This window comes from Squalius cephalus, assembly GCF_949319135.1.
Source record: "Squalius cephalus genome assembly, chromosome: 7".
Taxonomy (NCBI): domain Eukaryota; kingdom Metazoa; phylum Chordata; class Actinopteri; order Cypriniformes; family Leuciscidae; genus Squalius; species Squalius cephalus.
In genome coordinates, this window is record NC_137128.1 from 21,658,878 (window position 1) to 21,672,924 (window position 14,047).

The window sequence follows — 14,047 nt, forward strand, 5'->3', positions numbered from 1 at the left end:
GTGCTCGTTTGTGCAGTTCGTAACAGACATAATGGCAAAGGAGGGGGATTTAGGGTTGCACCCCTTCAGACGAACCATTCTGACATTAAATTGACGGACAAAGACCAGGAGAATCCCATAGTACATTTGGTGTGAATTTTACGTTTCTTCTTTGTTTTCTGAGGACTTAACCAGTGCTGACGTCACAACGTGTTAATTAATTAATTCTCATTTAATAGTAGCCTAAAGCCTACTTTTTTCCTCTTTAACCTGAACACTATGTTTTTAGTCATTTGAGGGAATGTTTCTGTATTTTTCTACATACTTTGAATAATTCAATTTAAGTAATGTTAGCATAACTAAATTCCTCAATCTAACTCAAATCAACTCGAACGCGTGTTTTTTTCCCATTATGACATCCAATCATTACTATGGCAAAGGCATTGGTTATGAATATTAATTAGGATCTGCAGACGTTGCTTGGTAACCTTGCTCAAGCTTTCAGGCACGTCACCTTATTTATGTTCATAAGCCAAGCTTTCCCCATAGTAGGATTCGTAAATTCGTGACGCATTACATGGCAAAGAGGTCGTAGTGCGTGAAAATGCTAACCGGAAGTGAGTGAATACAGCAATGTCTAGCCGATAAACGGTGTTAAAATAAAGATATCAAATGGTCTTCCGACGGTGTGTGTGTGTGTACAACATTAAACAAATAAATGCAGTTAATTATGATCACTCGCAAAAATGAAATTCTTTAAAAACTAATAAGCGCGTTAATTAGCCACTTGACAGTTAGCAGCGGAGAGCACATCATTGTGCAGCTGTACATTTTATATTGCTTACCAACGCGACTTACAGTGGTTAAATGGAAATATTTATAGCCTGATAAGGCTGTAATCTGAATCCGACACATTTGTTGCAATCGAGGTGCAGACAGTTATTGAGTAAACGGGTAAATATCCAAGGTTTTTGCACTATTATTGTTTCGACAAACGTACTGATTTCTTTCTGAAATGTAAACAACAGCAAGCCTGGTTTCACTAAGGTTCATGATACTGTTGCTATTGATCTTAACATGTGTATATATAATGTCGGAGATATCAATCCCTACCGATTTGTATGTAAAACATGAAAGAGCTTTCATTACGGGTGTCTAAATATGGTTCTCAGTGTACACGTAATCGTTTCCATTCGAGGCGATTATACTACAATTATCTGAAACCCCATTCGATATAATGATTTTTAGTTGGATATTATCATTGAGGTTATTCGAGATTTTATTACCATCCCTTATCATGGCAGTAGTATAGATTTGTTCTATCCTGATCAAAACATTGTTTGTAAAACGAATCTTGAGAATGGTGGATAATTTATTGTGTGGTTCTCTGTGCTTGTCTATAGGTGAATGAGTGAGACTGACTTCATCTCTGCTGATATGGCAGAGATAAACCGCATCCATTATGAGCTAGAATATACAGAGGGCATCAGTCAACAGATGCGGATCCCAGAGAGGCTAAAGATTTCCTCCAGCTCATCAGAGGAACCATCTGGTCCCCTTCTCGACGCATCCCACAGTACTATGATGCATGTGCCAGAAAGGATTGTAATTGCAGGTATTAGCAAAGTCATGGTGTGGGTTTTAAGTAAATGAAATGTTAAAGAAAGCAACAGCCAACTAATGCTCAATTTGAACTTATCAAGGAGATAGCAATGACGCCCGTTTCGGGAGACCCAGAGATCTGGATTTGATCCAGTCTACGCCACTAGAGACGGTTGAACTGAAGACCCCACCACGGGTTCTCACCCTCAATGATCAACCTCTGGACTTCCTCGAGCCAGAGCCAGATTCAGAGCCAGCAGGCAACTCCACTGCCCAGCCAAGAGACGAGGTAACAAAGGAATCAGGAAAATGAAAAACTTTGAATAATCCTGTCATCCTGACTTCTGAAGTTGAGAGCTGCTGTCCCTCTCTTCACAGATGCGATCTCACTTTAGGTCAAGACGGGAGCGCTGTAGGAGTGAGAACTCTGCAATGCATCGCAATGGACAGATAAACAAACATGATTTGTGAGTAAAAATACACTAACTTGGTACTGTGAAACTACAGTATGTGCATAATTATTAGACAAGTTGATATCTGATCATATATTTTTCCAACACTTTTTAATTCTTAACCCTGTAAATATGAAATGATAATAAAAAATGTTTTATGAAACAGTTTATTTATATACAGTTTACTGTATATAACACAAAACACATGCAGTGCAATGCAATGATGATTATGAAATGAACAAATAAACATTCCTCAAAAGCCTGATGCATCATATTTGTTGCTCACATTTTAACATGATTTTTCTAATATATATATATATACACGCACGCACACACACACACACACATATTTCTATTAATATGAGGGTATAAACCCTGCATGCATAATAATAATAAAAATAAATGTGGCAATAAAATAGTAGGATTTGTTTTTCCACTATATAGTTTTATAATTGCGAGAATCAAGCTGCACATACAGCTAACTGCTCTGTGACTTCTACTTTGTGGATTTCTGTTTGGAAATGTTAAGTAAACACATTTAGACATTTTGTGTTTTTATATCAGATAGTGAGTCTAGCCACACTCGTGTTGTCTGCAAGTCTGTCCATGTGTGATTCATGCGTCACAATCACGTCTCTCTCTGTTAGTGCAAGCCCGTCTCCATCCCGTGTTCCTGTCCGAACTTGTCCCCCTCTCATCAGCCCTGAGGACGGTCAGAACTTAAATAGTGCTACTGGTGTCCTTGCCTACATCAAGAACACGACTCGCAGGGCTTACCAACAGGTCTTGGAGGTGTTGGACGACAGCCACCGCAGGTGGGCTCTTCCCAAATGATGCATCTCTTTTAATTATGCATATGTAAAGTATAAATGTGTGTGTGAATAGCAGAAAAAAGTCAAATGCATGCTTATTAAATGTGCAGTAAGCGATTTCTGAGAAAGGCTGTCGAAAGTGGATCGAACCGAGCACCACAACACACTTGTAGCCAATCAGCAGTGGGGGGCGTGATTTCAAATATCAACAGTGCTTCTCAGAAATTGCTTACTGCACCTTTAACCTATTTAAATTCATCATTTTTAATACATTTTTAAGGGAATAAAAAAACCCCGTTTCTAATCAAATGTTTTTGTGTGTGTGTGTAGTCGGACAGCTCTTGTGACTTTTGATTTAGGTCTGGAGAACACTGCTGATGATGCTGTCTTAACAGACGCTGCCTCACTGCGACGACAGGTAATGTCTAACTCCTCTGCCTGTAACTTGTGTCCATAACAAAATGTCCATAAGTCAGGGATGTGATTTTTCCTTATTTTGTATTTTCCTACTTAAAGTCCGCGTGAACCGGAAGTTGCAAACGACTTTTCTCCAGTGTTGTGACGTATTTCCCAGTGAAAAGGAATATTGAACAGAGGGCAGGGTTTTACTCTAGCGCTCCTCCTCTCCATCTCTGCTCATAGCAGACTAACGGTTTGAGGGGAGTGGTTAAGCGTTTCCCAACCCAAGCCGTCAAACCTACATCATCAGAGAAGGAACGCCATTCCAGACCGGAAGTAACTTTTCAGACTTTGATTAAAGATTACGACGGCAAACAATTTTCTTCTGTGTATTAACTTGCACGGATTAATTTTTCACCACAAGACTAGTAATATGCGCTAACAAAGTAAATAGGGTCAATTTTGGTAAATATGGCCCACGTGATTTCTGAGAAAAAAAAAACAGCTGCATTTTCAAATCTATATATATCTATGGAAGCTTGTTTCCGCCACAGAATGAAAAATAAAAAAGCTAATTGCTAATTGCGATCTCGCTATTCTTACTTTTGTACGCGGAATTGCCGGTTCATATCTTGCAATTCTGAGGGGGAAAAATCTGTCTTTTTTTCCTCTGAATTGGACTTTATAAATCACAAATTTGAGAAAAGAAATCAGAATTATAAATTACATATAATTTTACAGAGAGCCCAGAATTATACAGAGATATAAACTCGCATTTGCAGGGAAAAAAATCAGAATGGCAAGATATAAACTCGCTGTTGCAAGTTTATATCTAGCAATTCTGAGAGAAAAAAAGTCAAAATTGCAGGATGTAAACTTGCAATTGTGAGGAAAAAAGTCGCAGTTATCTTTTAAACTGTTTTATTCCGTGGCGGAAGCAAGCTTCCATATATATCTGAGTGAAACTGCTTCTGAAACAAGAAAAAAAATGTAGGACTGGACATTGATTTTCTCCATCAGGAATTGATTGGATGGTTGTGGTTTGCCATTGCTGTGATGTCATGTGAGCGACAGGTTGTCCCGCCCTCGCGCCAGTAAACGCATCATCAGAGATGTCGCTTATTGTGTGCATTTGAAAATCTTCCCAAATGTATCATTATAATCGTTTATTTTCAACAAAAGAAAAGCTTTTAGGTCTCTCTATATGTAATAAAAGCTATATGGTTTAATGTTTGAAAGCAAAAAATGAAGACAGCCAAATGAATTAGTATTGCTCTGCAAAATAAACATATTATTATTAGTAGTAAATTTATTATTATTTTTTTTTTTTAACTGTACAATAGTGCATATATAATAATTTTCAAATAAATAATTTTCCTTCTCAGTTTTCATCCTTAGCTGATCACATGCATGACCAATCATGTGTTTTGATTGACTGAACAGATCATCAAGCTGAATCGAAGACTGCAGCTACTGGAGCACGAGAATAAAGAGCGAGCCAAGCGGGAAATGGTCATGTACTCCCTCACTGTTGCGTTCTGGCTGGTCAACTCCTGGATCTGGCTCCGTCGCTAAACACCCCTCTTTTCCACTCATCCTTAGAGGGTCTAACAAAATAAAAGACACTTCAGTCACATTGTATATTAGGTATTTTCTCATTCACAGACTTTTCTGTTAGTTAAGGGTTAAAATAATAATATAACAGTTGCACTGCTTTCAATAACAGGTCTAATTATGCTCTAAGAAATGTGGTTATTTTTAAGTTTTTGCATTTCCGATTGTATACTGTTTTTGTAATTGTTCTGTATGAATAGTTTGATGGTCCAGTGCAACGTGATGTAAATGTTCGTAATATTTCATTAGACATTCCATTTTTGTGAATGCATGAAAGTTTGTACTCATTTTTCAGTCATTATTTATGCAAGAACATATTTAAAGTTGTGGGATCACCAAAGAATTAAAGTGTGAAATGCATAAACTGTATTGTCACTGAATTTCAGACACTTGATCATAATAAGTCTATCCTCCTGATTTTTATTCATTTTAAATATTTTATTAATATCTGAGCATACATGCCACTGCATTAAATCCTACAGTAGTGTATCTTCCTTCAAAGATCAATTGGAGCAAAAGTGCAACACTTGTTTTAAAGCAAATAAATAATAAATCTTTTCTTAAACAAAATATCTATAACAGTTGCTGATGCTCAACATAAAAAAACGTACAGTATATTAAATATCACAGCTTGCTGAAGTCACAGAACACTGCTAAGTGACATAATTTTGAACACTTCTGCAACAAATGTAGTCATTTTCAGGACACATCAGTTCATCTGCATGATTTGCCCCTGAGCCACGGGGGTTCTTGTCACATGGTTTATCCTCCAGCTATGCAGTGTCTGGCCAGCTGTTTGCTGTTCAGTGGAATGCACAGGGCCAGGAGCTGGGGATAATAGTTTCAATACCATTTACACGTACTGTAACTACTAACTGTCTATCAATATTTGCTGGGGAAACCCCCAAATAAAGATTACACACATCTCAAAAAGTTGCTTTAGACATCAATATAATTGTTTTATTTTAATGTAAGCCTTGTCACTGGCATACAGTCCATAGCAGTTCATTTTGCAATCTAGGTATTTTGTGTGAGATATAATTTGTTGGTTTATGTAAACATGCAGACTGAAGACTTTGAATGTTTCATCACATTTTACTGTTTATTAGCATCTCACGTCATGAGTTTGAAGTGTTTAAATCGAGGCAACAACACAATGATTGAAAATCCTTGTAATTGAATATAATTTAAAGTATTTTGTAAATGATTTAATTAACAGTTGTCACTTGGTGGGGGAAATATGATTGTCACTAAGGTCACTGCTAACTGACATTTTTTTAATTTTTAACAAAATGTAATAATTTTCCAAGTAAAATATGACATTTTAATAAGGACATTCTTGGCCTTTCTGTGATTGCAAATGTTTGGAGTTGTGGTCTTTATGAAAATATTTAAATATGGTTTATTAACGATTAACGTGTTAATATACTGTAGTAAATTTACCATGCAACCTTTAAAAGTAGCTAAACATACGACAGATTATTGTAGTTATAATAAAAGTGATATTTTTGTTGAATCAGAGATATAATGAGCAGCAGTGTGGATTAATCCACTGGATGAGACTCAGACACTCAGGATGTAAATCAGATGCATTTGAACTTCAGGAATGTCAGGAAAGCATACTGACTTGTACATCATTTACAGTATGTATGTTATCTATATATGATCTGTAAGTTGTAAGAGCTTAAAGTAAAAGTATAAAGGAAATAATAAATAATTTAAAAGATCTTGCTTATTCATCAGACTTTATACCAATTTACAAATAAATTCCAGATGCTTTTATCTCACCAAAGGTTTGTTATTCACTCCTGTTTATTCATATCATTTATATTATCCATATGTTCGTCATGTGTGAATGTGTCTTTCTGACTTTAACTCTTTATACTTTTTCATATTTGTATTCTTGAATTAGGCTATATTATTATGTCTTGTATGTGTTCACTGGAAGCTTCATTACCAAGAACATTCCTGAAATAAATCTCTTTCTGATTCTATGGAAGGTTTTGTTTAGCCACAGAATAAAAATAAACTTTTTATCCCACAATAATGACTCCTTTTCTCTCAATTGCGAGTTTACATACCGCAATTCTGACTTTTTTCTTAGAATTGCGTAATATAAACTCGCAATTGCGCGTTATAAAGTCAGAATTGCGAGTGACTATAACTCACAATTGTGTGTTTATATCTCAATATTCTGACTTTATAACTCGCAATTTTGAGTTTATCTCGCCATTCTGACTTTATAACTCGCAAGTTGAAAGCTTATATAACTATTCTGACTTTGTAGCCTAAATATAACTAGTATAGTATAACAGTGTAACTCACTGCGAATTTATCACGCGACTTTGAGGGAAAAAAGAAAGAATTTTCCAACACAACAAGCTTCCACAGATTGTGAATGTGATTCTGAAGCGATAGAGGGCGCTCTCTCGTTCTCTAGATGTTTCTGACTGTGTTTTCTTCCTGACCTGGAAGAAAAACGGAGTGTCAGTGAGTTCGGTCCTGCTTGGCACAGCAGTGGACGTGGAACAGTCCGTGTATTAAGTTACTTGCTGTCAGTCTGTGATGGATCCGTTATTGTGAGAACGCAGACATTTGTACTAAGACTGCGGCGGAATATACAACAAACCAATGAAGGAAGCTTTCGCTCGACCCTGGACTTCGCTGGTGAAGGAAATAAGTAACTTTTGATTAGCATTTTGATAGCTTGTGTTATAATTGTGTTCAAATTAAGGTGCAAATGCTCACCTTGGACGTCTAGTATAGCTGTTGTCCTGTTCTCATATTCACCGGCTTCGCTCGCACGGTCGTTTTCGCGATGGCTCCGATGGGCATCCGACTGTCGCCGCTCGGCATAGCCGTGTTCTGCTTACTGGGAGTCGGTGTGATCTATCACCTATACGCGGGAGTTTTGTCCAACAGATTCGCCTCGTTCAGACAGAAGACGACCGTGGATCTGCGAGACCTGCTCGCGCTGTCCATGGATGCTGCGGTGCAGGGCGGACGGGAGGTGAAGAGGATCAGGGAGGACAACACGCTGGAGGAGAAGTCAAAGGGCGAAACTAAAGAAGGTGCCAGTGAAAAGCTCACGCTGGGTGATCTGAACTCCCACCGAAAGATGTTCTACCTGATCAAGAACACCTTCCCTAACATACAGGTACAGCTGATCTGTGCTTGAGGATACTTTACAAAAAATACCATGGTAACTATAATCCTCTCAGGTACAGTTAAAGTCGTTGTATTTATCATAAATGATTTATCTGTGCACGCAGTATTTTTATGAATTATTTATCTGTGCATGTCAGTATTATATATATATATATATTTTTTTTTTTTTTCATGTGCCCTCGTAATCGTTAATCAAAATAACTTCCCCTCCGTCTTTTACTGGCGCAACAACCTGTCACTCACACCCAACCAGCCAATCAATTCACGATTTACAGAAGCAAGTCCCGCCCTACATTTTTCTTGTTTGAAAAGCCGCTTCATTCACATGCCACAATAGGGAAGAAAATTTTAAAGGGGTGATGAACTGAGAAATCACATTTTCCTTCAGCTTTTGACATATAAGAGGTCATCATACTATAAAAATATGCTGTAAGTTTCAGCACTGAAAACTTCCTTGTTAGTCCAATAAAAGCTTTTATTGACACCAGGCACAGCGAATGACAGGTTTTTCAAAGTGGGAATCTATGTCGTCAAAGGGTATCAAACCCCGCCTCCGCAGGAGAAGATCAACGCCTACTTCAACACTGCCTGTTTAGCCCCGCCCATCGATTCGCGCATTACATGAAACTCATTATAATATGCAAAACTGTAATCCAATCATAGCAGTGGGCGTTTACTTCCAAGTCCTCAATGCGGCACGCCCATAAAAACCGAGCGTTTCAGGAGCTAGCCTCAAAACCAGGGTAGAATATAGCCTATTACTTATTCATTTTGATGTTTTTGAATGTAAAAACCAAGCGAATGTCATAAGTTGACCTCAGACATCAATATAAAAAATATAAAAAAAACAGTTCATGACCCCTTTAAATGCCATTCTTCCGCAAGAAGATATAGACCTTACGCGCCAGAGAAACAAGCACGCAGCCATCTTTAGAATTTTGTCTTTTAACTTCTGTTTTTGCCGTAGCTCTGTGATATGTTTCAGTGGCGTCGCTGTCGAAGAGTAATTAGCTGGTGAAATTAATTTACTTATTGTAGAGTTATTGTAAAGAAAACCGGGAAGATTTTAAAACGAGCGGTTCATTCATAAATCCGTAAAAGATCTGTCCTTCATGTTGTGGAAATACAAACCGGAAGAGAGAACACCGCAACGCTGAAAAGGGGCGGGGCTACATAAGGTTACATTGCTATGAAAGAAATATAAAAATATGCTATGGGAGCTCTGCAGTGATACATTGCTTTTAACTATTAACAAATCAGCATCCAGAACCGGAACTATCATTTTTATTGTGTGCAACTGTGTCTGCCTGCTTTTTCAGTGGCATTAACGCTGCGTTCGAATATGCTTACTTCTATACTATAAATTAGGCGATAAAAAAATATGTGAGCCAAGAAGAATGTATGTCTGAATTCATAGTATTCATAAAAGAGTAGGCAATAGTACCCAGATGACCTACTACTTCCAGCGAGATTATGAAGTGCTGGACACTTTAATATCCCATAATGCAACGGGAGAAGATTTATGAATGGAGGTGAAGCAACGCAACTGACGCCGTAGCAGGTCACGTGACAATGACAACATGGCGTATGTAGTACGCCTGATATTTAATTTATACTACACACATTCATACAATACATCACAACATTGCAAACTTAAAAGTATTTGAATATCAGATAAAAAGACAAAGGTACAAGAGGGAAAGGACTGCAATCTCAAAAGCATTGCGAATGACATCAACGGCAGATAAATATAAAACCATTGTTTTAAAGACGTTGATTGCTTATAGATCGGTTCCGGTCAGTAAGCACGGCCCTGACTATGGAACATTTTTGTTAAAGGTAAAAGATCCGACAGATTATTTTAAATGCGACTGAAATGGTCACACTGTAGAGCCCTGAACTATTGCTTTCAAGGTTAAAGGAGAACTCCGGTCAATTTTAACATTGAGCTCATTTTTTTGTACATTTGGAGTGCTGTCAATACAGAGAACAACGACAAAAATCGGTGTTGCCTACACCGAGTTATTCTATTTTTAAAATTTGCACCCTGTTGACTTCAATGGGGCAAGTACTAAACCTGCTTTTAGCCTCTTAACATCCTTGATGTGTCATTACAAGTGCACAGAAAATGTGAGTGATTCCTTCTGAGTGAACACGAGTGAGTCTGACTGCAGTAGATGTGAAAGAAATGTATAAAAATGATGTTATTTAAGCCAGCGCAAATACCTTTGTTTACATCCTGTTTTTCGGTTGAAGTCCAAAGTAGTCGATTGCAGAGTTCACACGCATAGGTTTAATACCTATGATCACGCGCGTGAACTCGGCAATCGACTACTTTGGACTTCAACCGAAAAACAGGATGTAAACAAAGGTATTTGCGCTGGCTTAAATAACATCATTTTTATACATTTCTTTCACATCTACTGCAGTCAGACTCACTCGTGTTCACTCAGAAGGAATCACTCACATTTTCTGTGCACTTGTAATGACACATCAAGGATGTTAAGAGGCTAAAAGCAGGTTTAGTACTTGCCCCATTGAAGTCAACAGGGTGCAAATTTTAAAAATAGAATAACTCGGTGTAGGCAACACCGATTTTTGTCGTTGTTCTCTGTATTGACAGCACTCCAAATGTACAAAAAAATGAGCTCAATGTTAAAATTGACCGGAGTTCTCCTTTAAGTAACAGAAATGGCTGCCTAAATGTTCTTTTAAAGTGTGGTTTTCTTTCCTATGTTTGCAGGTGAACTCAGAAGAACATGTGAACGCTGAGGGTGAGGCCACTTTGTGGACGCGCATCATCCCTGAAGAAATTCTGGCCAAGATCCCTGGGGAGAAGGAGGTTCCTGCAGACAAGATCACAGTGTGGATTGATCCACTGGACGCCACTCAGGAATACACAGGTCTGGTGCAACTCTTAATTTATAAATCATATCACCATAAATCAGGAATAATATCTTCAATCGCCACATTATTTGTGAAGGTTATATATATAGGAGTTGTAGTTTTACTATGCAAGTCCTGCTGCTGGAGTGGGAGGAACAGTGTCATGTTCCTGCGGTGCACAAGTGCTGTACCAGGATGTAAATCCTGTTTGTGCTTTCAACAGAAAATCTCCGGAAGTACGTCACCACCATGGTGTGTGTGGCTGTGGATGGGAGTCCTGTAATAGGTGTGATCCACAAACCCTTCACTGGGTACACAGGTGTGTTTACTTGAGCTTTACAGACATAATCAAAACCAGATTACCAGGTGGCTTTGGATACAGGATCAAGGAGCCATTTTGGGAATGTCGAGGAATGAGCGATTTGTAGTTTCATAGTTCATTTTCTGCACTTTTTTGGTAACATCAAATATGGTTCTTTGACAAGAACTACACAACGTGTAATGATTAATAAACAAGAAAACACATAAGTAAATTAACATTATATTGATGTGAGACTTCAAGATCATTTTTAGTGTCTTTAATGACAATTACAGTAGTTTATTATTGTGTATAAGGGCAGTAATGAACTTAAACCTACACTGTTCTGTTCTGACTGTTCTGTATTTAATGGATTCATACTGTGTTGCTCTCTCATCATCAGCATGGGGTTTTGTTGGAGAGGGATCCAATGTGGCACCTCGTTCTTCCTACAACACGAACTCTCCTAAGGTGATCGTGTCACGCTCTCACTCGGGCAAGGTGAAGAACTTCGTTCAGGCTGCCTTTGGAAACAATACGGAAATATTACCAGCAGGGGGCGCAGGTACTGCATTCTGGGAGATCATCTCCTGTTGAGAAATAAAGGCTTTGAAAAAAAAAAATTTTAAATAAAAATGTTCACTTCCATTTAAAGGTTTGGGGTCAGTAAGATTGTTTAACAGAAGATTTCTATTTCAAATACAAGCTGTTGTTTTAACATTTCTATTCATCAAAGAATCCTGACAAAATGTATCATGGTTTCCACAAAAAAAATATTGAGCACAACTGTTTTAAACATTGATAATGATAATCATAAATGTTTCTTGCAAATCAGCATGTTAGAATGATTTCTATCGAATCATGTGACACTGCTGTCAATAGAGGGACAGAAAGCTCTCAGATTTCATCAAAAGATCTTCATTTGTGTTCTGAAGATGAACGAAAGTCTTACGGGACATGAGGGTGATTAATAAAGACAGAATTTTCATTTTTGGGTGAAAAAACCCTTTAAATACATGATCTTTGTGAACGATTCATTGGTGCATTTTATTCTAAAGTTAAAAAATGTTTGTAATAATTCATTAGTTATAATTTAATATAAATATTTAATAAGTATAGATATGTAGTAAATATTTAATACAGGTTATAACTGGTCTGATTCAAATAGCATTCTTATATTTCAACCCTTTCTTCTCACCCCAAATCTTTTCACATTTCAATTAATTCCAATTGGATAAAATTTCTAATCCCATTCTACTTTTTTTTTCTTACTAAATACAAAATAGTTGTCAATGACTGGCAGGAGAAAACACTACTGTACTTTGCCTCAGTAACATTTGTGTTTTCCCCTCCGCAGGATACAAGGTACTGGCTCTTCTAGACTCCACTGATAAGGAACAAGAGATGGCCGATATATACATCCACGTGACGTACATCAAAAAGTGGGATATCTGTGCGGGCGATGCCATCTTGAGGTCTCTTGGTGGTCAAATGACAACTCTGAAAGGAGAGCAGATTGATTACTCGGGGTCAGAAGGAAACACGGGCGGCCTGCTGGCCAGCATCAAAACTGACCACAAGGGATTGGTGAAAAGACTCCCTCCTTGGGAATAGAACAAACAATAATAAATCACCGTCCGGTCCTGTCCCTAACACTCGCATTTTCTTCAGTTCCACACAGGTGTGTAGAAATACGTGGAAATGAGATTAGCGTACGACGCGAGATGACCGATCCAATGTAGCTCAATTAAATGTGTAAAGAATACCCAAACGAGTTTGAGAAGTGTTACAGGTTTTGTACAAAGGAAGCGTGCCTTTGGATCATTAGTGTGACACATTTAAAGAATGTTTATGTGTAAATTAACTAAAAGTGAGAGTCAAATAATGAGGTCACCTTTATTTTAAAAATGAATCTCCTGGGTGAAACAGTAGCTCTATTTCTCGTTTGATTTTTTTCTAAACTTGCTGGTAAAACCGGGTTTAAAATGGTTTTGGGTGAAGATTTAACTGTGAATCCAGAGATAACTTGAATATGACGTCCTTGTGCGTAGCGCTACTTCGCATAATTGATTACATCGTTCCCCTTGATGCCGTTTTGTTTTTCAATTTTTCTGTCAGATCTCAATTTGTAAAGTTTATACACTGATACCTGACTTGCTGTGTGATTAGACTACAGAGGTTTAAGCACCATTTGTAAATAAAAATATATATAATATAGTATGTTAAGATTGAATTCTTCTTTTGTTTCTAAGGAAAGTTGGAAGTTTAAATGGATTTAATGGAGTAGAAACTCAGCAGTTCTCATTCAGATGTTGATTTATCGTAGGGGTTTTTCACTGTGATTGCCAATTTAAAAGAACATATTTTTGTATGAGTATTCATACTTTCCATGATTGTTTGTTGAGTTCCTTTGGATAGTCATGTACTGTTTACCTTTTGACAAAAAAACATTGTGTGCATGAAAAAAGAAAATAATGGTGAGAAAATCTAATTCTGCATGTGTCCTTTTACAGATTTGAGGCATGTTATTTGGCATCACATCATCATTCTGCCTTTAATAAATAAATGTATATGGGTTTTATAAGGAGTGAACCTTCATTTTTATGTAGTGAAATACAGTTTTGCATTATGTCCAACAATGCTTTGGTTAGGGAATGTACACTCTTAGGGGGAAAAAAGGTTCAGTGGGTTCACGCGCATAGGTTTAGTTACCTATTATCACGCGCGTGAACTCGGCAATCGACTACTTTGGACAACCGAAAACAGGATGTAAACACAGGTATTTGCGCTGGCTTAAATAACATCATTTTTATACATATCTTTCACATCTACTGCAG

At 37.5% G+C, this 14,047-nt stretch overlaps 2 protein-coding genes across 2 annotated transcripts; both read left to right on the forward strand.

Moving 5' to 3' along the window:
* Positions 1-531: 531 nt before the first annotated feature.
* mffb (mitochondrial fission factor b) lies at positions 532-6,900 on the forward strand. The gene is made up of 7 exons (XM_079875601.1): positions 532-933; positions 1,383-1,594; positions 1,683-1,870; positions 1,960-2,048; positions 2,681-2,848; positions 3,176-3,263; positions 4,688-6,900. The coding sequence occupies exons 2-7, from the start codon at positions 1,387-1,389 to the stop codon at positions 4,817-4,819; spliced, it is 873 nt and encodes a 290-aa protein (XP_079731727.1). The 5' UTR covers positions 532-933; positions 1,383-1,386; the 3' UTR covers positions 4,820-6,900.
* A 428-nt stretch (positions 6,901-7,328) lies between these two features.
* Positions 7,329-13,796, forward strand: bpnt2 (3'(2'), 5'-bisphosphate nucleotidase 2). Its single transcript, XM_079875600.1, has 5 exons — positions 7,329-8,015; positions 10,770-10,929; positions 11,136-11,231; positions 11,614-11,775; positions 12,568-13,796. Exons 1-5 carry the CDS (start codon positions 7,677-7,679, stop codon positions 12,822-12,824), a joined length of 1,014 nt encoding a protein of 337 aa, XP_079731726.1. The 5' UTR covers positions 7,329-7,676; the 3' UTR covers positions 12,825-13,796.
* Positions 13,797-14,047: the final 251 nt, after the last annotated feature.